Source organism: Balaenoptera physalus (assembly GCF_965194825.1).
Source record: "Balaenoptera physalus genome assembly, chromosome: 3".
Taxonomy (NCBI): domain Eukaryota; kingdom Metazoa; phylum Chordata; class Mammalia; order Artiodactyla; family Balaenopteridae; genus Balaenoptera; species Balaenoptera physalus.
Genome location: NC_138890.1, coordinates 111,336,383 through 111,361,671, shown reverse-complemented (window position 1 = coordinate 111,361,671; position 25,289 = coordinate 111,336,383). Strand labels below are relative to the sequence as shown.

At 40.8% G+C, this 25,289-nt stretch overlaps 1 protein-coding gene across 2 annotated transcripts in view; it reads left to right on the top strand.

The window, feature by feature from the left end:
- Positions 1-784: 784 nt before the first annotated feature.
- VCAN (versican) overlaps positions 785-25,289 on the top strand; it is a 115,754-nt gene continuing 91,249 nt past the window's right edge. The window contains exons 1-2 of one of the 2 annotated variants that reach the window (XM_082457979.1): positions 785-1,336; positions 13,222-13,297. In XM_082457979.1, coding sequence (XP_082314105.1) covers positions 13,228-13,297 — 70 coding nt within the window. In that variant the 5' untranslated portion in view covers positions 785-1,336; positions 13,222-13,227. The remainder of the gene's footprint in view (positions 1,337-13,221; positions 13,298-25,289) is intronic. The other variant, XM_082457980.1, reaches the window with a different exon arrangement.

Below are 25,289 nucleotides of genomic sequence, written 5' to 3'. Positions count from 1 at the left end.
TGTCAGGTCCCATTGGAAGTCTTTTGTAACACAATGCAGGGGACTCTTCCATGTGTTGATGTTGTTTACATAGTCGGGTGGACCTGGCTAGATATAAAAATCACATAAACTCATGAAAGATTATGGTCCCGTTTCCTGACCACAAGGATGGTGATTGATATATCCAAGGAACCTCTGTTACTCAGAAAAATTGTTAAATGTTCTACCATGAGGGGCACTTTGAAACACTGAGGGAAAGAAAGAAAGAAGAAAGCTGAATCTAGACTTCTGTAGGTTTGTGGCAGGGGAAGAGGATCTGTTTGAATCCGACAAGGGATTTGCTTCGGGGAATTTCCTGTCCAGCCCATTATTACCGGGGTCTTTGTAGATTGCGCAATGACGTTGGGTTCCCCATTGGGCAGCTCCCGGGGAAAGCAGTGGGGAATTCTTACACTCTCCCTCTAGGTCTCAGAAGGATCTCGTTTTCTCAGTGTCTCTTTCAGGTTGGCAGAAGCCAGGAGCCTGACACTTCCCTCAGATGGGACAGGCAGGCTCGCTGGCCGCGTAAACACGCTGTAACCAAGTTCTTTGCTGATTTTACAGAGTTTCATTTGCTCCCAAGAAGAACTGACGGTACTCAATTGTCTAGTGCTGGCCTGCCCCACAGGAGCCTGGGGGCTCCTTTCCCCTAACCCAGAACTAGCAGCACGGGGGGCGGGGAAGCGGGGGTGGGGAGGGGTGGGAAGGCAGTGGTTTCCTTGCGCACAGCGCGATGTTTCTTAGTGAGTCGCTGAATGGGGAGCGCTGCTGTCCCCAAGCCGATTGGTACTTCTTGTCAGGAAGAAACGCCGAGAGGTGGGAGTGCCTGGGGAGGGAGGCAGGCGGTCCCTACCGCAAGCGCGGGGAGCTGCCTTTCCGCTCCTTTGCCTGCTTTCCAAGCCTGGGCTGTTAGGAGTGGCTGCAGCTGCGGAGCGCTCGAGGAGCCTGTGAAGGAACCCTCCTCCTCTTCCTCCTCCTCCTCCTCGCTGAGTCTCCTCCTCGGTGCTGACGGTACTGTGATATAATGATGATGGGTGTCACAACCCGCGTTTGAACTTGCAGGCGAGCTGCCCCGAGCCTTTCTGGGGAGGAACTCCAGGCGGGCGGGCGCAACAGCCGCGAACATTAGGTGCTGTGGACAGGCGCTGGGACCGGGCTCTGCGGTCAGCCCCGCATCCTCCCGCATCCTCCAGCACCATCCCGCACCCTTCCCCAGGCCACCGCGCTTCCTATGTGACCCGCCCCGGCAACGCCGAGCCCATTCGCGCAGCGCTGAGGTCAATTTCCCCCCTCAACTGCAGTAAAGCCGCCTTTCAAGGTAATCACGTTTCTTTTGTTCCCCCTTAAAAAAAAGAAAAGAAAAGAAAAAGAAAAACTTATAGGAAAAAAAAAATCGAGTTTAGAAAAAAAAGAAGTACGTTGTAATTGGTAGAAGGCTTTAATTAAGGCTAAGAGAACTAGCTCTGAGAAATTAAGAAAATATGTGCACTGTAAAAAATGCAGGTAACTTTCAGAAGGATGTTTGGAGAGAAGAATACAGAGGGACCTTGGTGCTGAAAAAGATCCAGACAAAAGAAGCCCGGGGTGGGGTGGGAGTAGAAGGACAAATGGAATTGGGGGAAGGGAGGGAAGGGAATGCAGAGAACCCCTAGAAACGTCGTGGGGTCTTGAGCTGGAGAGGAGGGACCCGTGGCACCTTGATCCTTTTTTTTTTTTTTTTTTTTTTTTTTTTTTAACCTGCTCGAGGCAAAAGTTTGAATGGGGACCACCGAGACTTGCCCACATACAAGTCCCCGAAGCCGCCCTGGTGCAGGCCACCTGGTTCCCGGCCCCTGATGTGTGGTCAGTGCCCGGCGTTCCTGGAAAGCTGCTCCCAAGCAGCTTCTGACAGGGCGATCCGGGACCTGCGCGGACGTGACCCCCTCAGCCCGCGGGCGCTCTGGGAGGAGGTCCGGTCGGGGAGGTGCGGGGTCCCCGGTCCGCGTCTCTTCGGCGACGCGGGGGCTGTCAAGGCTCTCTCCGGTGCCCCTGGGTTCTTTTGTCCTACGCGCGGTGCGCCGGAGCCGGCCGGGAGGGGGCAGGGGATGGGGGTGGGGTGCTTGGAGCGCCGCGGAGGTCTGCGAGGCGCCAGGGCGGGAAAAGCTTGCCCCGAACCAGTAGGGATGTGCAAGAATTTTATCTCGCCCTGCGGAGCGAAGTGGAGGCTTTTGCTCTCAACGAGCAAACCAGCGCTCAGATCGCTCTTCAGACAAAGGTGGCGCGGGGACCCGAATCTGGGGCCTCTAGGACCAGCCGTCTCGCCCGGACTACTGCAGTCCTCCTTTTCCTTCCATTTCCCCACCCCCTCCCAGCCCGCGGCCCTAGTTGAGCAACTTTACTGGCGGGTCGTGCGGCGGCGGAGAGCGAGTGGCGGCAGCTCCGGGGGACGCCCTCGGCTGGAGCGCCCCACCGCCCTGCGGAGGCGTGGGCGCCGCCGGTCTACATCCCTGGTGCGTGAGGGCTGGGGGGCATCAGGGTTGTCCAGGCTCACTGTCTGTGTCACTGGGCGTGGAGCAGTCAGTGGGATAGGCAGCGGAGAGCGAGGTAGAAAACTAGTGTCACAGCTTAAACTATTTGCTCTCGGATCCAGCCGCGCCGTAGCAAGTCCTGCAAGTCCCCGGGAGATGCTACGGGAGGGAGGAGAAATCTACGCGGCGCCTGGAGAGCTGTCCCGCGGCGCGCACACCCACAGGCGGAAAGACAGTCTCGCTATCTGTGTCGCGTTTCTCATCTTTGTCTCTCCCTCTCTGTCTCCATCTTCTCTGCCTCTCTTCCCCTCTTCCAGCCTCTGCTCGGTCTCTTTCGCTCCTGCGTCCCCTCCCCCCACGGCTGACAAATGAATGGCTAGTGTGAAATCCCTGCCTCCCCTGTCCGCGGAGGCTGGCAAGGAGGGAGGAGCGAGGGAGGCGGTGCGCTCCTTCGGATCTACCCCCACTTGCAGTGCTTCGAGCTTGCAGAACCCAGATGTCTAGGAATAGGGAGTTTCTTGGTGGGTGTGGGCGCCCCCTGATGGAGAAATGCAGCGCATGTGGAGGACAACGAGCCCCCCGCCACCCCAAACCAAATGAGCCGCTTTCACAGCCATGTATTCAAGGATGGAGCACCCTAGCTTCCCCTTTAGTTGTTAGTTTTCTACTTCGGAATCCGCGACGTAAATCTAGGGGTTTGGAGGGCCCAGGAAGGAGACTTGTCTTTAAGGGCCGAAGCGCCTTCTCCCCAGTCAGCTGAGACCTGCGCGGCACTCCGGGCCAAGCCTGCAGTTTGGTGGACTAACGCACGTGGCCAAGGGAGGATCCAGGTTTCGGGGGGCTTGGCGCTCAATCTTTCTTGGGCGTCACTTTAAGAAAGATCATACAGAATGCCGTACTTTTGGAAATTTTATTATGGCCCACGACCACTCGAACCCAAAGCTAGGGCCCCGCCCCAGACCATTGCCTAATAAGGGACCCTAATCCAACGTTTAAATTTTCTCAATTTCACAACACTCGCCGAACGTGGAAATTTGGGAGGAGGGCGCCGGGAGGAAAAAGGAGAGAAGGGAAGGAAAGGGACGGTGGGGAGAAAGGGAAGAAGAAAGGAACAGAGACGGGGCACATGCACGCAAACAGCCGGGAGCGGACCGGCCGGGTTCCTTTCAAGGTTTTGGACTAAATTTCGCGTCTCCTTTTAAGCCATTGTTTAAATCCCCAAAGCGATAACAAACCCTACTGAAGCGGCGTGCTGGGAGGGATGGCGGAGGAACTAGCCCCTTAGAGAGGCTGGGGCTGGGGGCATCTCTCCACTCCCCAGCCCGCGCGAAGGGAAGAACCGCACCGGGCGCTTCCCGCAGCGCCGGGGCTCACCAGCCGCCGCCACGTGGGCTGGGGCTTCAGCTCCCGGCCCGAGACGGGTGTGACTTCTTGGGCTCGGAGACAGCTGCACTGCGGGACCGGCAGTCGCTCAGCGCAGAGGCTGGCGGGCCGCCGCCTGGGTCCCCGCCCAGAGGCCAGTGGGGGCGTGGCTTTAGTCCTTCCGCGGGACAGGGGCGGGGCGGGGAGAGCTGAGCCGCTGGGCGGGGAGAGCGCAGCGGCGGCGCACCCAGCGCTTAGGCTCCGGGAGGGTGCTGGGGCCGACCAGACTTCTATCCTGACGGCGCTAAACACTCTTATTAAATAAAAAACCATTTGAATTTTTTTTTGCCTTGCTTCTTGGGAGTGGTAGGAGGAGTTTTCCCCTTGCGACAGAAAAGAAGTAAAGATTTACTCCGAACAAACATTTTTGGCAGAAATATGAGACGAGTTTATTCTGTGATCCATATATTGACTTTAAAGATCACTTTTAGTCAATTACAGGATAATCACATTCCATACGTCCTAAAGAGTTCGTCTAGCGTGGCAAACAATTGCCATTGACAGGACTGATAGATTCCATGAGCGCAAACCTTAGGGGCTGTGAGTGTAACCCTGGTCCCTTCGCATCAGGAGCTTTAGCTCGGGCCCGGCCCATAGTGGGAGCTCAGCTCATATTTATGAAATCACTGAGCGAGTGACTAGGGGGAATGCGGCTCAGAGTTGATGCTGCCACTTAGTGCTACATTTTAGACTCTCCTACTTCTTCGCTTTATCTTGGAAGAACAGAGCTTTAATGATCTATTCCATCTCCAATTCTGACATCTAATTGATCCCCTTTCCCTTCCTTTTTGACTCCTAAAAGCTGTGACCTAAATTCTTTTAAACACTGCTTGGCAATTGTGCCAACCCTAGAGTGAAAATATTCCTCTAAAGACCTAAAATGGGATGTTTTGAATCTAATATAAAAATAGGAAGGCGTCAATGGAAGCAACAACTAGCTTTCTGAGATAAAATCTGTTCCAGTTTGGGGAACATGTAACTTGGGATGTGAGGGCATATCAAGCAGAAGGTCTCGGAGGCTGACTTCTGGTTCTGAGTTCTATGTAAAAAAAGGAAGATTTTACAATTGTATGTGCCTGTCCCAATTAAACTGCAAAAGGCATGGATTCCAAAGTGGCTGAACAATTACTTGCTCCAGCAGGAAGTCCACGGTCCTTCGTCTTGTGGGTGGTGGGAAGAAGGAGGAGATTCAAGACAGTCGCTAAAGATTTGTGTAAGAATTCAAAGTTTCGCTTTGTTTTCCTTAGTAGATAAAAAAAAAAAAGAAATATAAAGTTAGCCCTAAATTGTATTTCCTGCTTTTAATTTAAAGTTTAAAAAGAATTTAAATTTAATTTTAACTTTAATTCAAATTTAAAGTTTGAAAAGAATCCCCCTAGATTTATATATGTTTACAGACATAGGTTTCTTCTTTTTCTCTGTGCCTACAAACTGGAAGGAAATACCTGTGCTATCCTAAGATACCTATGTCTGCACCCTTGTGAATTGTTTGGAAAGGCCCTAAAAAGTTAATTTAAGGCTGAATATGATTAATGTTAATGATATGGTCATTGTTCTTTCTTTCCTCACATTATTACTCTTAAATACTTTGTGGTTAATGATTGGTCAGTAATTGAACATCAGAGCCTTTGAGAGCACAAAGATCAACCAACACTGTCACCCAACAGCCATATAAATAAGCTCTTTTTACCTAGTGGGATTCAAACATTTTTGTTAACTTTATTCATGGACAAACATCACTAGATACTGTATTTAAAATGAGATATTGCCCTGTGACTGAACAGAACTTCTCCAGACCCATAGTTCTTTTGAGGAAGAGAATGAATGACTGTAGTAGGCTATTATTCCACCACCCACCTAGAGAAACCAGTTAGGACTCACAAATACTCATTGTTGGGGGTTACTGGCTCTGGTATGAGAAAACATGCTGATTGTTGCATAGGTCTGTACTTTACCAGAAAACACAAGGCCCGTACTCTCTCTGATTTGGAATCAGAACAAGGAGAAGTAGAGATAAATGTCCTGGCCAAGCTCCACTTCAGTTAGTGAACGTTTGCCAGTTTCCTCTGGTAGCCTAAATGTGGTTAATTACATATATATACATTTATATGTTTATATTATGTATATGTTCTCCAGGGTATTTGACTGCCGTGTTCTTATCACTGAATGTGCCAGGGGTGGTTCTATTTCAGTGGTCAGTGCAAAGCATCCTTATGTAATGTGTTTGTTTGTTGTGTTTCCCTGAAATGCCTCTGGATAGATCTATCATCTTTAAAAGGGTGTAAATGCAGATCTACATTTAAATTTACCTTTTTCTCTGTATACATCCTTCTTTTTTCTGTGTACATCCTACTTCATTCTTCTTAAGAATTTTAAGAGGTGTTTATGTCTATAAACATGAGATTACATAGTTTATGATAAACACATATATAATATGTAAGTTATAATGTTTTTATTATTAAATTACTGAGTTGGTATTACCTGTGGTGTAGTGGAAGGAGCATTAGGCTTAGAATCAGAAAGTTTGCGTTGCATTTCCTAGTTGAGAAAACCAGGTCAGACACAACTTTTAGACATTTGGTGTCAAAAATCTATTAAATGGATATGCAGTTATAAACATCAAAAGGGTGAATACCTGTGAAAGGGCTTTGATAAATGAGAACTCCACAAATAAATGGTGTTAAGATATATCCCTGGGGCTCATATTGATCTAATTCTATGATCTTAATAATAACAGCATTGCCCAAATCATGTATTTCCTAGTAAACCTACAAAATGTATTAGAGAGGGACATACTGTTTTAAGAATTGTCTAGTTTCACACTTGTATGTGGAATCTAAAAAAAACAATACAAATGAACTTATTTACAAAACAGAAATAGACTCACAGACATAGAAAACAAATTTAGGGTCACCAGAGGGGAAAAGGGGAAAGGGATAAATTAAGAGTTTGGGATTAACAGATACACACAACAGTATATAAAATAGATGAACAACAAGGACCTACTGTATAGCACAGGGAACTATATTCAATATCTTGTAATAACCTGTAATTGAAAAGAATCTGAAAGAAGAATATATATATGTGTATATCTATATCTATATATCTGAATCACTGCTGTGCACCTGAAACTAACACAACGTTTTAAATCCACTATACTTCAATTTAAATAGAAAAAGAATTGTCTAGTTTCATTGAACAGAAGACAGAGTCCAGAAATAGGCTCAAACGAACACGGAAATTCAGTGGAAATGAAGAATTATTCAATAAATGGATTGGGCACAGTGGATTGGTTCACTCAAAATACAAGTCAATCTTTACCTCATTTCTTATCCCAAAATAAAGTTAAGATGGATCTAATATGAAATGTAGGGAATGACATTTAAAAAAATAACTAGAGGAAATTATAAGATTTTTAAAATAATAATCTAGGAGTAAGGAAACCCGGGCTAAGGAAAAGGTGAAACCCGTGCTAAGGTAAAGGTGAAACCCGTGCTAAGGAAAATGTAAAACCCAGAAGCCATACTAGAAAAGATTAATAAATCTGACTAATAACAATTAAATTATTTACATGAAAACAAATAACACATCTGGAAAATATTAGCAAAATATGAGAGACAAAGAGCTAACAACTATTTTGATATGCCAAGACCTTTTACAAAAACTAAACCACAATCTATCCAAAAGAAAAATTGGCAAATGTTTTATGCAGGCTGCTGGCAGAAAGAGAAAAATAAATGTTTTAAAATCATCTGAAAAATTGCTCAGTTTCATTCATAGTTAAAGAAATAGTAATTAAAACAACAATGATATTCTGCACCATTTTTTCATCAATAAGAGCCGTAAAGATAAAAAAGGTTCAATGAAAGTTTGTGTTGGTCAAGTTGTGGGGAAACTGGATCTCTCATATATGTAAATAGGTTCATCTTTTTTAGAAAGTGATTTGGTAATAGCTATCAAAAAAATTTTTAAATGCATATACCTTTTGACCCAGCAATTCCTCTTCTAGATATTGTCATATAGACATTGGTATGAATGTCACCCAAAACAAATGGCCAAGTATGCCCTTTGCAGCATTATTTCACAGCAAAAATTTGGAAACACCTTAAAGGCTCATCACAGGAACTGGTAAAATAAAAGATGCTACATTTATCTAGGGGAAAACTATGCAGCTGTTAAAAATGACACAGACACACTGTATTAGCTGATTCAGAATATTCTCTGAGATAAACTGTGTTTTAAGTGAAGAAAGTAATGTACCAAATAGTGTAAAATATGCACCCAATTATGTACAAAATGGGCATATTCATTCATTCAACAAATATTTACTGCGTGTCCTAGGCATTGTGGATACAGCAGTGAACAAAACATCAAAGGCTACGTTCCTGGAGCTTATATTATGGAGGGTAGAGAAAAGCAATTCCCAAATATTCATATACAATGGGGAGATGTGCTATGATGTAAATAGAGCATGAGAATGGGAATGGAGAGTGCAGTGTGTTTTAGATCGAGGAGGAACAGGTTCACCAGGCAGAGAACAGAGCAATACTAAGGAGCAATGACATGAAAAAGCTTAGCCAAGTCCAGGTGCAGGAATCCAGTCACATGTTAGTGGTATATTCACATGGTGCCATTATTCCTGTGAAGCAGATTCATGACACTTCATGTTTAAACCATGATATCTCTCTCTGCATTACAGCGTTTCCTCCTTTGAGAAAGCACTCCGTAGCAACATGATAGACAATGCTCTTTACATTTACTTTGTGGCTGAGGTATCCTGGACAATTGGTTGTCTAGGGTAACTAATTCAAAAACTAGAAGACAAACCACTGTGTCTGCATCCTTAAGTCACCCTTTACTCAGTGGAGCTTCCCCAAGATCAAGGGAGAATACTAAATATCTGTTTACTAGAACCTTGGATCTCTCTTTCTCTGAGGCAGCCCATCACCGGCCTGACCGTTATCCCCTCTGCAGACATCTCTTATGGATAGGAATCCTGTTGACCTTGTCTCTTGTGTCTCCCAGGCAATTAAACAGCTTCAGTCAGCTGTGACTTGATTGTTCAATGACTTTTTCCTCTTCTCATTGACTTCACTGGAATAGAAGACTAAATATAGGCACTGGCTGTCATATCTCCCAGGTCTTTCTGTGCAGACAGACTCGTTATCACTAACAAATAATGCTTACAAGACCCGCACAGAAGAGCAGAAGAATAGAGATGGGGGTCGGAGTGGTGCTAAAAACAAAGGAGCTCCAGAAAGTTTCTCATTTAGTAAAATCAAAGAAGGCAAACGGTGTGCTTTAACAACCATGACCATGAACACAGTCTTATAAAAATTAGAGAAATGGAATGACATCCCTGGACTCTAAGGAAGAGGCAATGGAAATATAGTTCTGAGGTCAGAACTGTGGGCATTTGAGTTGCAAACTCTGGTGACTACAGGGAACAGGCATGGAGTGGAAATGGATGAGAGGCCAAGTGGGGCCAGTGATAAGCTTGGATGCATGGAGCCAAGGCCAGAGGCTGCTGCTTGCTTAGTGCTAATGATTGGCCAGCTAGAATATGGACCTTGAGCTGCTAGGTCTGATTTTCCAAAAGAAGGCAGAGATCTGGGACTTAGTGTGAACTCTCCAATTTTTAAATGTTGGCAACTTATTTAAACATAGTTTTGCAAATGTATTTAAAACATGACTGGGCTTCCCTGGTGACGCAGTGGTTGAGAATCTGCCTGCCAATGCAGGGGACACGGGTTCGAGCCCTGGTCTGGGAAGATCCCACATGCTGTGGAGCAACTGGGCCCGTGAGCCACAACTACTGAGCCTGTGTGTCTGGAGCCTGTGCTCCGCAACAAGAGAGGCCGCAACTGTGAGAGGCCCGCGCACCGTGATGAAGAGTGGCCCCCGCTCGCCGCAACTAGAGGAAGCCCTTGCACAGAAACGAAGACCCAACACAGCCAAAAAAATTAAAAAAAATTAAATTAAAAAAAAATAAAAGTGCAGTTCCATCACATTAAAAAAAAAAAAAAAGAGTTAAAAACATGACTGATCTCTCCCTTGCGCTTTTAATGCACTGGCTCCTTCCCTAGCCTTGTCTTAGTGACAGTCTTACTTGACCAAATGATGAGTATACTTGTTATATAGATGAAGAACTGTTTCCTCCCCTCCCTCAAAAAAAAGCCACTTTTATAAGGATGAAGTATGGCACAAAGAGTTAGACTTTTGAGTATCTGCCTTGGACAGGAGATCAGGATGGAGAAGACCCATTCCTGGTCAGGATTACATCTTCCCCTCTGGTTTTGTTATAAGGTCCAACACTCTAGATATTGACAAACATCAGATATTACTGAGTCACAGTAAATATTAAATGTATTTCGGGTGTTAATTGGCCCACTCACCCATGTTTAAAGAGAGTGCTGATACTTCTCTTCAAAGTGTATTTCTGAATAGGAAATAGGGGCATTGGTCACACATTTGGTCAACAAACCTACCTCAAGGGTCTACTCTGAAGCTGGCACTGTGGGTGAAATATTGTGGAAATTAGTAAGCTGAATGTGATACCGGCTCTGCCTTCCAGAAGCCTACTGTTCTACATAGGAGATAAAACATGTTTCTAAATAATGATTCAGAACACATAGAAATAAGTTATAGGACAATTTACTGTGAGCATGAAGTTGTACACAGCTATAGTAGTAACCCAGGTTATAATTTTCAAATCTAAGAGCTTTAAATACTTTTCTTTTTACTACTAGTGATATGAAACCAGGAAGAGAACACTGGTAGAAAGCTTGAATTAGAAATTTTAATAATAAATATTGAGTACTGAATATGCTGTGTATCACTGAGCTATATTTTATATGCATTCTTTTATCAATTCTCATTGTACTGCTTTTCACTATTAAATAGCTACTGGAAATGAGAGAGTTAGTAACTTACCCAAAACCACAGAGTATAAGCAGAAGATTTGGAACTTGAATTCAGGGCTATTTGACAATGGAAATAGACTTTTAACATTAAGCTTATAAAAGTTTCCTGAAAAAAAAAAAAAGAAAAAAATTAAGAAAAAATTTTCTTGAAGGACAATAGGAGATTATTGTTTGTAAGCACAATTAAAGAAAAGTTTCTTATTTGGATTCAGGTAGTACTCATGGAATACACTGTCTTTAATAGCATTGTATGATACAATCTAAAATTTCATTTTGTTGAAAACTGTAGGGTATGTGAAATTGATATCTTAATTTTTCCCTGAAATATTGTTATAGTATTGAGATACAGGTATATACTTCCTGCTTGCTGTGGTATCTTATTAAAAAAAAAGAAATGTAGAAACCTAATTTCCCAGTTAGTGTGTAACAACATCTATTAGCATATCTCAGTAATTATATGATAAATAAACTTAATTATCAAGGTTACTTTAGGATTATCAACTGTATACTTTTCATTGTAAGTTGTCAAATGGCCTATCGATGGAAAATATGAGACATATAATGTATTAGGTAAAAAAATGGTCTTCAGGACATATCTAGAATTTTATAATTTTTTTTAGAAAGGTTCTAACACTTATTTCAATATATATAAAATAAAGCAATCAGGTAGAGAAGAATATCAAGAGTAAAGGTATAGCTGTCATAAATTATGAAATTGAATTTGAGCCCAAATTGGACTTGGATTCATTCTTATAGCACTTACTTCTTTTTAATCTAGGTTTTCTAAATCATACACAATTTAGATATTTTCTAAGGCAGTTATGCAGGGCACCAACTCAAATATGTGTCGGTTAGGATGCCTTCAGCAACAAGCAACAAAAATCCTTGATTTTATTGGTTTAAATAATAAAGGAATTTATTATCTACTATAAAGAAAGTTCAAGGTTATGGTTGGCTATAGGTCTAATGCCTGAGCACTTCAGCCCTGCCTCTCCTGATTCTTTCTCAGCTTCATCCGAGAGGGTATCTTATATACCCATGGGTGCAAGATAGATACAACAGTTTCACGAGGTATATCCTATCCTGATAATGTCCAGTGAAGAAAAGCAACCATCGCTTCCTTTTTTCTCTTCTTAAAATGAATATACCTTTCCCAGGAGCAACCCCTCCACGCAAGATCCTCTCACATCTCATTGGCCAAAATTGCATCATATACTCATTCCAAAACCAGTCATTGGCAAAAGAAATGGGACCAATGTAATTGACATAGAATAATCAGGATCATCCCCTTGGGCTGGGGTTTGACCCAGGTTCCACTAAAGTATATGGCTGTGTGAAGGAGGGTAGATACTAGAATGGAATTAGAGTTTTGTTAGAAAAGAGAAAGAGGAATGGCTACAGGATAGCCAACCAACAATGGCTGTTATAGAACAGTCCTAAATGTAACTGAGAAGGGAATAACTGTGGAGATCAAATAGCCTTCTGCAGTTCTTCTGAGCTTAGCTCTTTGATTTCTAGATGGTCCCCAACAATGGTACTTATCCTCCTCATAATGATAGCTTCATAGATACTTGAGCTGCAAGGGAACCATGCTGAGACCCAGATTTGTTAAATGTCTTCACACAATAAATTAATGGCAAAGCCAGGGCAGGGTTTCTTGACTCTCAGTACAGGGTGCTTTCTTTCATTCTTTACCCTTCAGACAGTTGGAACTGCTGTAAAACTCATGGCAAGCACTGGCTTTTTCTGTAATTAACAGCTTCTTATAATATATTTATTTTGTTTGTTCAGCCTCCTAGAAACTAAATTGAGTTTGTGCTTTAAAAAGCCTGCTGAGATCCTTGTTCTCTGTTCTGATACCATATGCATGAACCACCAACGGGTTTCCTCCTATCTCACATTTGATGTGAATCCCTTTCTTTCAACATCTCTCTCAATTGCTTCCCCATCTTCTCTTGCTCCATCTATGACCAACTTCCTGTTTCTAAATAGATCTTGTGGTCGCCCCTCCCTCCTTGTGCCAGCTCCTAGCCACTAGTTACTTGGGCTGTGGTCTATATTGTTCTTCCAACAGCCTACCCTGTTGTGGTTGCCCCACACATCCACATTGTTATGTGTCCCCAGTTTGGGTTCTGGGATTATTTTGGTAACTACCACATTGGGTGAGAGTCAAACTAATAATTTAAGTGTTGGGACAACTTCTCCTATTGCAAGTCTCCTCCTGTTTTTACAATCCAAGAGGAGCTGCTTCTTGTACTCTTATTCCCTATAATGCACAAATAGAATGTGATGTATGGCCTCCCACAAACCTGAATGCTTATGATTTACTTTGTGTTTTTCTTCATTTCTAGGACAAGATGTTGATAAATATAAAGAGCATCTTATGGATGTGCTCTACCTTAATAGCAGCCCATGCACTACAGAAAGGTGAGTGTGGTAACAATTTGTTTAGGACTAATTGAAATAAAAATTGAAGTACTGGGGCATGGAATGGGATTATGGAATCATTAAAATAAAGGATGAATTTTTTTTTTTTTTTTTTTAAAGTTGATGTACTTTTTTATTTTTATTGATTGATTGATTGGTTGCTATGTTGGGTCTTTGTTTCTGTGCGAGGGCTTTCTCTAGTTGCGGCAAGCGGGGGCCACTCTTCATCGCGGTGCGCGGGCCTCTCAGTATCGTGACCTCTTTCGTTGCGGAGCACAGGCTCCAGACGCGCAGGCTCAGTAGTTGTGGCTCACGGGCCTAATTGCTCTGTGGCATATGGGATCTTCCCAGACCAGGGCTCGAACCCGTGTCCCCTGCATTAGCAGGCAGATTCTCAGCCACTGCGCCACCAGGGAAGCCCCAAGGATGAATTTTTGATCTATTCATTGCTGAACACTTTTAGCTAAAATATTATTAGGTTGAAAACAGTGGTTTTAAATAAATCAATCATAACAAAATAATGAACCAGGTGCTAAAGAAGCAAGTGGGCTTTCAGTAACTTCCCAGGTTACTTTCAGACTGTGCAAAAAGGCTCACATGTGGGCCTGGGCATATTTTTAAGTTCTGCTTTCTTCAACACTGCTCAAAAATTTTCTATATTAAAAAAAAAGACTATTAAACATTCAGGAGGATAGAGTTTGAAAAAAGTAAAGAAGATAGAGAGAGGGCTGATAGCCAAGTTTTTCCCCCACCTCCATTTCTTTTTTCCTTCCCTCCCTTCCCCTTCCCTTCCCTTCCCTTCCCTTCCCTTCCCTTCCCTTCTCTTCTCCCCACCCCCTTTCTAGTAACTGGATAAGTACACATCCACTGTTTTTGTTAGCTGTAAATTATATATCCATCTAATGAGGGTTCTGTGATTCCAAATTTGTGGACTCTGGTCTATGAAAAAAGATACTGTGCTGAGTTTCAGTGATCTGCTCCCATCAAGGGTCTCTCCAGACTCAGCTTCCACTTCTTTCTCATACTCACTCTATGCTTCTGAGTCTCTGCAAGAATTTACAATTCCATTCATAGACCTTCTTATTCCCTTTTTTTTACATGCAGTTCCTTCTGCTTGACAGTCCCTTCTCTTGTTCTCTACAGTTCCACTTCAGTTCATTCTGAAGACTCAGAATTTAAGTATCATTCCATCTATTCATCCATCCATCCTTCCACCTATCCGTTCATTTTTCCATCCATTGACAGTATTGTTTGAATACATTCTATGTGCTACATGTTAGTCTGGGTCTCCAGGGATATATCAGTGGATGAGTCATACATTGTCTTGGATTTCTTTAAACCTAATCTCCTTAGTTACATGAGGTAAGCGATAAACAAGTAAACAAACAATCCAAGTACTTCCGAATAGATGAATATAAAGCAGAATGACATCATAGGAAATGGCATAGGGTGGGGGGCAGGGGGGTGATAAAGCGTCTTTGAGAAAGTCATACTTAAACTGATGTGGGAATGATGAGGAAAAGCCAGCCAGCTAAGATCTGGCCCAAGTTAGGTAGTGTGTTTGAACAACAGAAAGTTCACTGTAGTTGGAGAGCAGTGATCAAGAAGAAAGTAGGAGATACAGACAGAGAGATAGTCAGAGGTCAGTTCATATAAGTAGTAACAATATCTAATACTTAGAAAAGAGCTTCCTATGAGCCAAGAACAGTTTTAATGCTTAACATTAACTTATTGAAACATTCATTATCTATAGAGGAAACTGAGAACCTAAGAGACTTGCTCAAAGCCACACAACCAGTAAGTAGCAGAACTGGGAGATAAACCAAGGCTGTCCCAGGAGTGTGTGAGCTTTACCTCTGTTACATTTCTCATCTATATAGGGCATTGTAGCTTTAGAAATGACTAGATTTTATTTCCAGGAAGCACTGAAGGAAGCGCTGAAGGGTTTCAGCAAGTGAAAGACATGAGTTGATGAATGTTTTCAAAGTTCCATGTTTGCTATTCTATGTAGATTTGATTGTAGGAGAGCAAGAGTGGCAGCAGGGAGATCATTTAGGAGGTTATTGTGGTCACCTGTGTGTGAAATGGGGCGTGGCAGAAGAGCTGGAGAGAAGTGAATTTGATACATGGAGATGGAGGATTCAGACCAACAAATGGATTGGATGTGGTGTGGTGAGGGCGACAGAGGAATCAAGGATGAGCTGACTTCTGAGATGGTTCCCACCTCTCATTCCCCTTTCCAGCCAATTTAAAAGCCCTTTCTCTATGTTCCCATTGTCCCCTGTGCTGTGACATCTATTATAGCCCATAATAGATGGGCTATAATAGCTATGATAAGTTATTCTTCATTTTTCTTCCCAAGGGGAGTGTAGTTTCAAGAGAGCTGTTTTTTATTTTCTAGCAGAGCTCCTGACACACTGCTAGCACTTAATCAATTTATGTGTTGAGTGAATAAGTGAATGAATAAATAAACAATGTGTGAATACCACAGTGAATGACCTGGCTGGCCATCGGAGTCTAGGCTCCACCACTCCAAGAGCCCAGGAGCTGTCCTCTTCAGGAAGTAAACGTTGAAGGTCACAGAGAGGAAAGGACAAGGGCATCCAGTGAAGAGGGAAGACAGAAAGGAGATAGAGAAAAGGAGTTGGTTTGGGTGGGAAGTAATAGGAGGGAATTATAGAGAAAGTAGTGGGAGAACCTTGAGGAACAGGGCAACTACCCCTCCCCTTAAAACAAAGAAAGAACTCATACAAACAGTAGGGAAACAAACAAACACTTATGGTATAGCTCCTTGATGGTATTTTAAAATAGTAATAATAGCTAACAGTATTGAGTGATTTCTACGTTAGGCCTCGTTCTAAGTATTTTACTTTGTTAAGCTTTTTTAATCTTAGCTCTCCGATGAGACAGATGCTTTTATTCTCCCCATTTGGCAAATGAGGAAACTGCAATACCAAAAGATTTAGAGACATAGCTAATGTAGAAGATCATACATCAATTTAGTGATTGAGCCTGGAGGTGAACCCAGGCAGTCTGGCTCCACAGTCCATGCTCTCAACCACTGTATTGTACTTTACCCCAAGCATCAAGTTCTTTGCAAATCTGTAATCACTGTTAAGAGATGTCATTAGTTTGGGGCTAATTTCAGAAGAATTTTTACTTTTTCATGTGAGGGGTAAAAATTGAAAATGTAAGATCCATATGAAACAGATTTGCCAAGTTCATAGTGAATCACAGAGCAGTAACTAGTTGAGTCAACACAAGTACTCTTATCTTAAGGTTTTCTCTGTTTATGTCTAGGCACGCAAAAGGTCAATAACTAATGAACACTCTGTCTATTGGTTTCTGGATTTATTTTAATGCATGAAGAGCTTTTTGCTTTAAAAATACCCTTTATATTGATTATCTAGCATTGACCCAGTTATTTGGATATTCCTCTAATATTAATAAATGGAGCCATGCACAGTTATTAGTGAATGAACAAGAGAGTGACATTAATACGTGAGAGGGTGATAAATTCCCCTATACTCACTCTGACATTTATTTGGCCAAGGTCTGTGTGTGTGTTTGATCAAATTGTGTAGATAGAATTTGCATCATCCTTGCTCTGCAGAATTTATTGGCAGAGAATGAAACATAACTGATCATTCATTGTTCAGAGATTTCTCCCTTACTGTATTCATTTAGACCACAAACTATCTGGTGGGAATAGTGAAATTTTTCTTTTAAAGCAATTATTATATTTTTTTTTGAATTTTATTTTATTTATTTTTTTATACAGCAGGTTCTTATTAGTCATCAATTTTATACACATCAGTGTATACATGTCAATCCCAATCTCCCAATTAATCACACCACCACCCCCACCCACTGCTGCTTTCCCCCCTTGGTGTCCATACGTTTGTTCTCTACATCTGTGTCTCTATTTCTGCCCTGCAAACCGGTTTATCTGTACCATTTTTCTAGGTTCCACATATATGCATTAATGTACGGTATTTGTTTTTCTCTTTCTGACTTACTTCACTCTGTATGACAGTCTCTAGATTCATCCATGTCTCCACAAATGACCGAATTTCGTTCCTTTTTATGGCTGAGTAATATTCCATTGCATATATGTACCACATTTTCTTTATCCATTCGTCCATCGATGGGCATTTAGGTTGCTTCCATGACCTGGCTATTGTAAATAGAGCAGCAATGAACATTGGGGTGCATGTGTCTTTTTGAATTATGGTTTTCTCTCGGTATATGCCCAGTAGTGGGATTGCTGGGTCATATGGTAATTCTATTTTTAGTTTTTTAAGGAACCTTCATACTGTTCTCCATAGTGGCTCTATCAATTTACATTCCCACCAACGGTGCAACAGTGTTCCCTTTTCTCCACACCCTCTCCAGCATTTGTTGGTTGCAGATATTCTGATGATGCCCATTCTAACCGGTGTGAGGTGATACCTCATTGTAGTTTTGATTTGCATTTCTCTAATAATTAGTGATGTTGAGCAGCTTTTTGTGTGCCTCTTGGCTATCTGTATGTCCTATTTGGAGAAATGTCTATTTAGGTCTTCTGCCCATTTTTTGATTGGGTTGTTTGTCTTTTTAATATTGAGCTGTTTATATATTTTGGAGATTAATCCTTTGTCTGTTGATTCATTTGCAAATATTTTCTCCCATTCTGAGGGTTGTCTTTTTGTCTTGTTTGTAGTTTCCTTTGCTTTGCAAAAGCTTTGAAGTTTCATTAGGTCCCATTTGTTTATTTTTGTTTTTATTTCCATTACTCTAGGAGGTGGATCAAAAAAGATCTTGCTGAGATTTATGTCAAAGAGTGTTCTTCCTATGTTTTCCTCTAAGAGTTTTAAAGTGTCCGGTCTTACATTAAGGACCTTAATCCATTTTGTGTTTATTTTTGTGTATGGTGTTAGGGAGTGTTCTAATTTCATTCTTTTACATGTTGCTGTCCAGTTTTCCCCGCACCACTTATTGAAGAGACTGTCTTTTCTCCATTGTATATCCCTGCCTCCTTTTTCATAGATTAGTTGACCATAGGTGCATGGGTTTCTCTCTGGGCTTTCTATCCTGTTCCATTGATCTATATTTCTGTTTTTGTGCCAGTACCATATTGTCTTGATTACTGTAGCTTTGCGGTATAGTCTGAAGTCAGGGAGCCTGATTCCTCCAGCTCCGTTTTTTTCCCTCAAGACTGCTTTGGCTATTTGGGGTCTTTTGTGTCTCCATACACATTTTAAGATATTTTTGTTCTAGTTCTGTAAAAAATGCCATTGGTACTTTGATAGGGATTGCATTGAATCTGTAGTTTGCTTTGGGTAGTATAGTCATTTTCACAATATTGATTCTTCCTATCCAAGAACATGGAATATCTCTCCATCTGTTGGTATCATCTTTAATTTCTTTCAACAGTGTCTTATAGTTTTCTGCATACAGGTCTTTTTCTCCCTAGGTAGGTTTATTCCTAGGTATTTTATTCTTTTTGTTGCAGTGATAAATGGGAGTGTTTCCTTAATTTCTCTTTCAGATTTTTCATCATTAGTGTGTAGGAATGCAAGAGATTTCTGTGCATTAATTTTATATCCTGCAACTTTACCAAATTCATTGATTAGCTCTAGTAGTTTTCTGGTGGCATCCTTAGGATTCTCTATGTATAATATCATGTCATCTGCAAACAATGACAATTTTACTTCTTCTTTTCCAATTTGTATTCCATTTATTTCTATTTCTTCTCTGATTGCCGTGGCTAGGACTTCCAAAACTATGTTGAATAATAGTGGCGAGAGTGGACATACTTGTCTTGTTCCTGATCTTAGAGGAAATGGTTTCAATTTTTCACCATTGAGAATGATGTTTGCTGTGGGTGTGTCATATATGGCCTCTATTATGTTGAGGTAGGTTCCCTCTATGCCCACTTTCTGGAGAGTTTTTATCATAAATGGGTGTTGAATTTTGTCAGAAGCTTTTTCTGCCTGTATTGAGATGATCATATGGTTTTTCTTCTGCAATTTGTTAATATGGTGTATCACATTGATTGATTTGGTATACTGAACAATCCTTGCATCCCTGGGATAAATCCCACTTGATCATGCTGTATGATCCTTTTAATGTGTTGTTGGATTCTGTTTGCTAGTATTTTGTTGAGGATTTTTGCATCTATATTCATCAGTGATATTGGTCTGTAATTTTCTTTTTTTGTAGTATCTTTGTCTGCTTTTGGTATCAGGGTGATGGTGGCCTCATAGAATGAGTTTGGGAGTGTTCCTCCCTCTGCAATTTTTTGGAAGAGTTTGAGAAGGATGGGTGTTAGCTCTTCTCTAAATGTTCGATAGTGTTCACCTGTGAAGCCATCTGGTCCTGGACTTCTGTTTGTTGAAAGATTTTTAATCACAGTTTCAATTTCATTACTTGTGATTGGTCTGTTCATATTTTCTATTTCTTCCTGGTTCAGTCTTGGAAGGTTATACCTTTCTAAGAATTTGTGCCTTTCTTCCAGGTTTTCTATTTTATTGGCATAGAGTTGCTTGTAGTAATCTCTTATAATCCTTTGTATTTCTGCAGTGTCAGTTGTGATTTCTCCTTTTTTATTTCTAATTTTATTGATTTGAGCCCTCTTCCTCTTTTTCTTGATGAGTCTGGCTAATGGTTTATCAATGTTGTTTATCTTCTCAAAGAACCCAGCTTTTAGTTTTATTGATCTTTGCTATTGTTTTCTTTGTTTCTATTATTTCTGGCACAATCTTTAAGATTTCTTTCCTTCTGCTAACTTTGGGTTTTTTTGTTCTTCTTTCTCTAGTTCCTTTAGGTGTAAGGTTAGATTGTTTATTTGAGATTTTTCTTGTTTCTTGAGGTAGGCTTGTATTGCTGTAAACTTCCCTCTTAGAACTGCTTTTGCTGCATCCCATAGGTTTTGGATCATCGTGTTTTCATTGTCATTTGTCTCTAGGTATTTTTTGATTTCCTCTTTGATTTCTTCAGTGATCTCTTGGTTATTTAGTAACGTATTGTTTGGCCTCCATGTGTTTGTGTTTTTTACGGTTTTTTTCCCCCTGTAATTGATTTCTAACCTCATAGTGTTGTTGTCAGAAAAGATGCTTGATATGATTTCAATTTTCGTAAATTTACTGAGGCTTGATTTGTTACCCCAGATGTGATCTATCCTGGAGAATGTTCCATGCGCACTGGAGAAGAAAGTGTAAACTGCTGTTTTTGGATAGAATGTCCTATAAATATCAGTTAAATCTATCTGGCCTATTGTGCCATTTAAAGCTTGTGTTTCCTGATTAATTTTCTGCTTGGATGATATGTCCATTGGTGTAAGTGAGGTGTTAAAGTCCCCCACTATTATTGTGTTACTGTCGATTTCCTCTTTCTTTTTCTTTTTTTTTAACATCTTTATTGGAGTATAATTGCTTTACAATGGTGTGTTAGTTTCTGCTTTATAACAAAGTGAATCAGTTATACATATACATATGTTCCCATATCTCTTCCCTCTCACATCTCCCTCCCTCCCACCCTCCCTATCCCACCCCTCTAGGTGGTCACAAAGCACCGAGCTGATCACCCTGTGCTATGCGGTTGCTTCCCACTAGCTATCTATTTTACGTTTTGTAGTGTATATATGTCCATGCCACTCTCTGACTTTGTCACAGCTTACCCTTCCCCCTCCCCATATCCTCAAGTCCATTCTCTAGTGGGTCTGTGTCTTTATTCCCGTCTTGCCACTAGGTTCTTCATGACCTTTTTTTTTTTTTTCCCCCTTAGATTCCATATATATGTGTTCGCATACTGTTTTTGTTTTCCTCTTTCTGACTTACTTCACTCTGTATGACAGACTCTAACTCCATCCACCTCATTATAATAACTCAATTTCATTTCTTTTTATGGCTGAGTAATATTCCATTGTATATATGTGCCACATCTTCTTTATCCATTCATCCGATGATGGACACTTAGATTGCTTCCATGTCTTGGCTATTGTAAATAGAGCTGCAATGAACATTTTGGTACATGACTCTTTTTGAATTCTGGTTTTCTCAGGGTATATGCCCAGTAGTGGGATTGCTGGGTCATATGGTAGTTCTATTTTTAGTTTTTTAAGGAACCTCCATACTGTTCTCCATAGTGGCTGTATCAATTTACATTCCCACCAACAGTGCAAGAGGGTTCCCTTTCCTCCACACCCTCTCCAGCATTTATTGTTTCTAGATTTTTTGATGATGGCCATTCTGACCTGTGTGAGATGATATCTCATTGTAGTTTTGATTTGCATTTCTCTAATGATTAATGATGTTGAGCATTCTTTCATGTGTCTGTTGGCAATCTGTATATCTTCTTTGGAGAAATGTCTGTTTAGGTCTTCTGCCCATTTTTGGATTGGGTTGTTTGTTTTTTTGTTATTGAGCTGCATGAGCTGCTTGTAAATCTTGGAGATTAATCCTTTGTCAGTTGCTTCATTTGCAAATATTTTCTCCCATTCTGAGGGTTGTCTTTTTGTCTTGTTTATGGTTTCCTTTGCTGTGCAAAAGCTTTGAAGTTTCATTAGGTCCCACTTGTTTATTTTCGTTTTTATTTCCATTTCTCTAGTAGCTGGGTCAAAAAGGATCTTGCTGTGATTTATGTCATAGAGTGTTCTGCCTATGTTTTCTTCTAAGAGTTTGATAGTGTCTGCCCTTACATTAAGGTCCTTAATCCATTTTGAGTTTATTTTTGTGTATGGTGTTAGGGAGTGTTCTAATTTCATACTTTTACATGTACCTGTCCAGTTTTCCCAGCACCACTTATTGAAGAGGCTGTCTTTTCTCCACTGTATATGCTTGCCTCCTTTATCAAAGATAAGGTGACCATATGTGTGTGTGTTTATCTCTGGGCTTTCTATCCTGTTCCATTGATCTATATTTCTGTTTTTGTGCCAGTATCATACTGTCTTGATTACTGTAGCTTTGTAGTATAGTCGGAAGCCAGGGATCCTGATTCCTCCAGCTCCATTTTTCTTTCTCAAGATTGCTTTGGCTATTCAGGGTCTTTTGTGTTTCCATGCAAATTGTGAAATTTTTTGTTCTAGTTCTGTGAAAAATGCTAGTGGTAGTTTGATAGGGATTGCATTGAATCTGTAGATTGCTTTGGGTAGTAGAGTCATTTTCACAATGTTGATCCTTCCAATCCAAGAACATGGTATACCTCTCCATCTGTTTGTATCATCTTTAATTTCTTTCATTAGTGTCTTATAATTTTCTTCATATAGATCTTTTGTCTCCTTAGGTAGGTTTATTCCTAGATATTTTATTCTTTTTGTTGCAATGGTAAATGGGAGTGTTTTCTTAATTTCTCTTTCAGATTTTTCATGATTCGTGTATAGGAATGCAAGAGATTTCTGTGCATAATTTTGTATCCTGCTACTTTACCAAATTCATTGATTAGCTCTAGTAGTTTTCTGGTAGCATCTTTAGGATTCTCTATGTATAGTATCATGTCATCTGAAAACAGTGACAGCTTTACTTCTTCTTTTCCGATTTGGATTCCTTTTATTTCTATTTCTTCTCTGATTGCTGTGGCTAAAACTTCCAAAACTATGTTGAATAATAGTGGTGAGAATAGGCAACCTTGTCTTCTTCCTGATCTTAGTGGAGATGGTTTCAGTTTTTCACCATTGAGGACGATGTTGGCTGTGGGTTTGTCATATATGGCCTTTATTATGTTGAGGAAAGTTCCCTCTATGCCTACTTTCTTCAGGGCTTTTATCATAAATGGGTGTTGAATTTTGTCGAAAGCTTTTTCTGCCTGTATTGAGATGATCATATGGTTTTTCTCCTTCAATTTGTTAATATGGTGTATCACGTTGATTGATTTGCGTATATTGAAGAATCCTTGCATTCCTGGAATAAACCCCACTTGATCATGGTGTATGATCCTTTTAATGTGCTGTTGGATTCTGTTTGCTAGTATTTTGTTGAGGATTTTTGCATCTATGTTCATCAGTGATATTGGCCTGTAGTTTTCTTTCTTTGTGATGTCTTTGTCTGGTTTTGGTATCAGGGTGATGGTGGCCTCATAGAATGAGTTGTGGAGTGTTCCTCCCTCTGCAATATTTTGGAAGAGTTTGAGAAGGATAGATGTTAGCTCTTCTCTAAATGTTTGATAGAATTTGCCTGTGAAGCCATCTGGTCCTGGGCTTTTGTTTTTTGGAAGATTTTTAATCACAGTTTCAATTTCAGTGCTTGTGATTGGTCTGTTCATATTTTCTATTTCTTCCTGGTTCAGTCTCGGCAGGTTGTGCATTTCTAAGAATTTGTCCATTTCTTCCAGGTTGTCCATTTTATTGGCATAGAGTTGCTTGTAGTAATCTCTCATGATCTTTTGTATTTCTGCAATGTCAGTTGTTACTTCTCCTTTTTCATTTCTAATTCTATTGATTTGAATCTTCTCCCTTTTTTTCTTGATGAGTCTGGCTAATGGTTTGTCAATTTTGTTTGTCTTCTCAAAGAATCAGCTTTTAGTTTTATTGATCTTTGCTATTGTTTCCTTCATTTCTTTTTCATTTATTTCTAATCTGATCTTTATGATTTCTTTCCTTCTGCTAACTTTGGGGTTTTTTTGTTCTTCTTTCTCTAAGATTTCCTCTTTTAGAGCTGTTAGCAGTTGCCATATGTATTGAGGTGCTCCTATGTTGGGTGCATATATATTTATCATTGTTATATCTTCTTCTTGGATTGATCCCTTGATCATTATGTAGTGTCCTTCCTTGTCTCTTGTAACATTCTTTATTTTAAAGTCTATTTTATCTGATATGAGTATTGCTACTCTAGCTTTCTTTGGATTTCCATTTGCATGGAATATCTTTTTCCATTCCCTCACTTTCAGTCTGAATGTGTCCCTAGGTCTGTAGTGGGTCTCTTGTAGACAGCATATATATGGGTCTTGTTTTTGTATCCATTCGGCAAGCCTGTGTCTTTTGGTTGGAGCATTTAATCCATTCACGTTTAAGGTAATTATCGATATGTATGTTCTTATTACCATTTTCTTAATTGTTTTGGGTTTGTTTTTGTAGGTCCTTTTCTTCTCTTGTGTTTCCCACTTAGAGAAGTTCCTTTAGCATTTGTTGTAGAGCTGGTTTGGTGGTGCTGAATTCTCTTAGCTTTTGCTTGTCTTTAAAACTTTTGATTTCTCCATTGAATCTGAATGAGATCCTTGCTGGGTAGAGTAATCTTGGTTGTAGGTGCTTCCCTTTCATTACTTTAAGTATATCATGCCACTCCCTCCTGGCTTGTAGAGTTTCTGCTGAGAAATCGACTGTTAACCTTATGGGAGTTCCCTTGTATGTTGTCATTTTTCCCTTGCTGCTTTCAATAATTTTTCTTTGTCTTTAATTTTTGCCACTTTGATTACTATGTGTCTTGCCGTGTTTCTCCTTGGGTTTATCCTGTATGGGACTCTGCACTTCCTGGACTTGGGTGGCTATTTCCTTTTCCATGTTAGGGAAGCTTTCGACTATAATCTCTTCAGATATTTTCTCAGGTCATTTCTCTCTTCTCTTTCTGGGACCCCTATAATGAGAATGTTGTTGCGTTTAATGTTGTCCCAGAGGTCTCTTAGGCTGTCTTCATTTCTTTTCATTCTTTATTCTTTAATCTGTTCCGCAGCAGTGAATTCCACCATTCTGTCTTCCAGGTCACTTATCCGTTCTTCTGCCTCAGTTATTCTGCTATTGATTCCTTGTAGTGTATTTTTCATTTCAGTTGTGTTGTTCATCTCTGTTCATTTCTTCTTTAATTCTTCAGATCTTTGTTAAACATTTCTTGCATCTTCTCGATCTTTGCCTCCATTCTTTTTCCGAGGTCCTGGATCATCCTCACTATCATTATTCTGAATTCCTTTTCTGGAAGGTTGCCTATCTCCACTTCATTTAGTTGTTTTTCTTGAGTTTTATCTTTTTCCTTCATCCGGTACATAGCCCTCTGCCTTTGCATCTTGTCTATCTTTCTGTGAATGT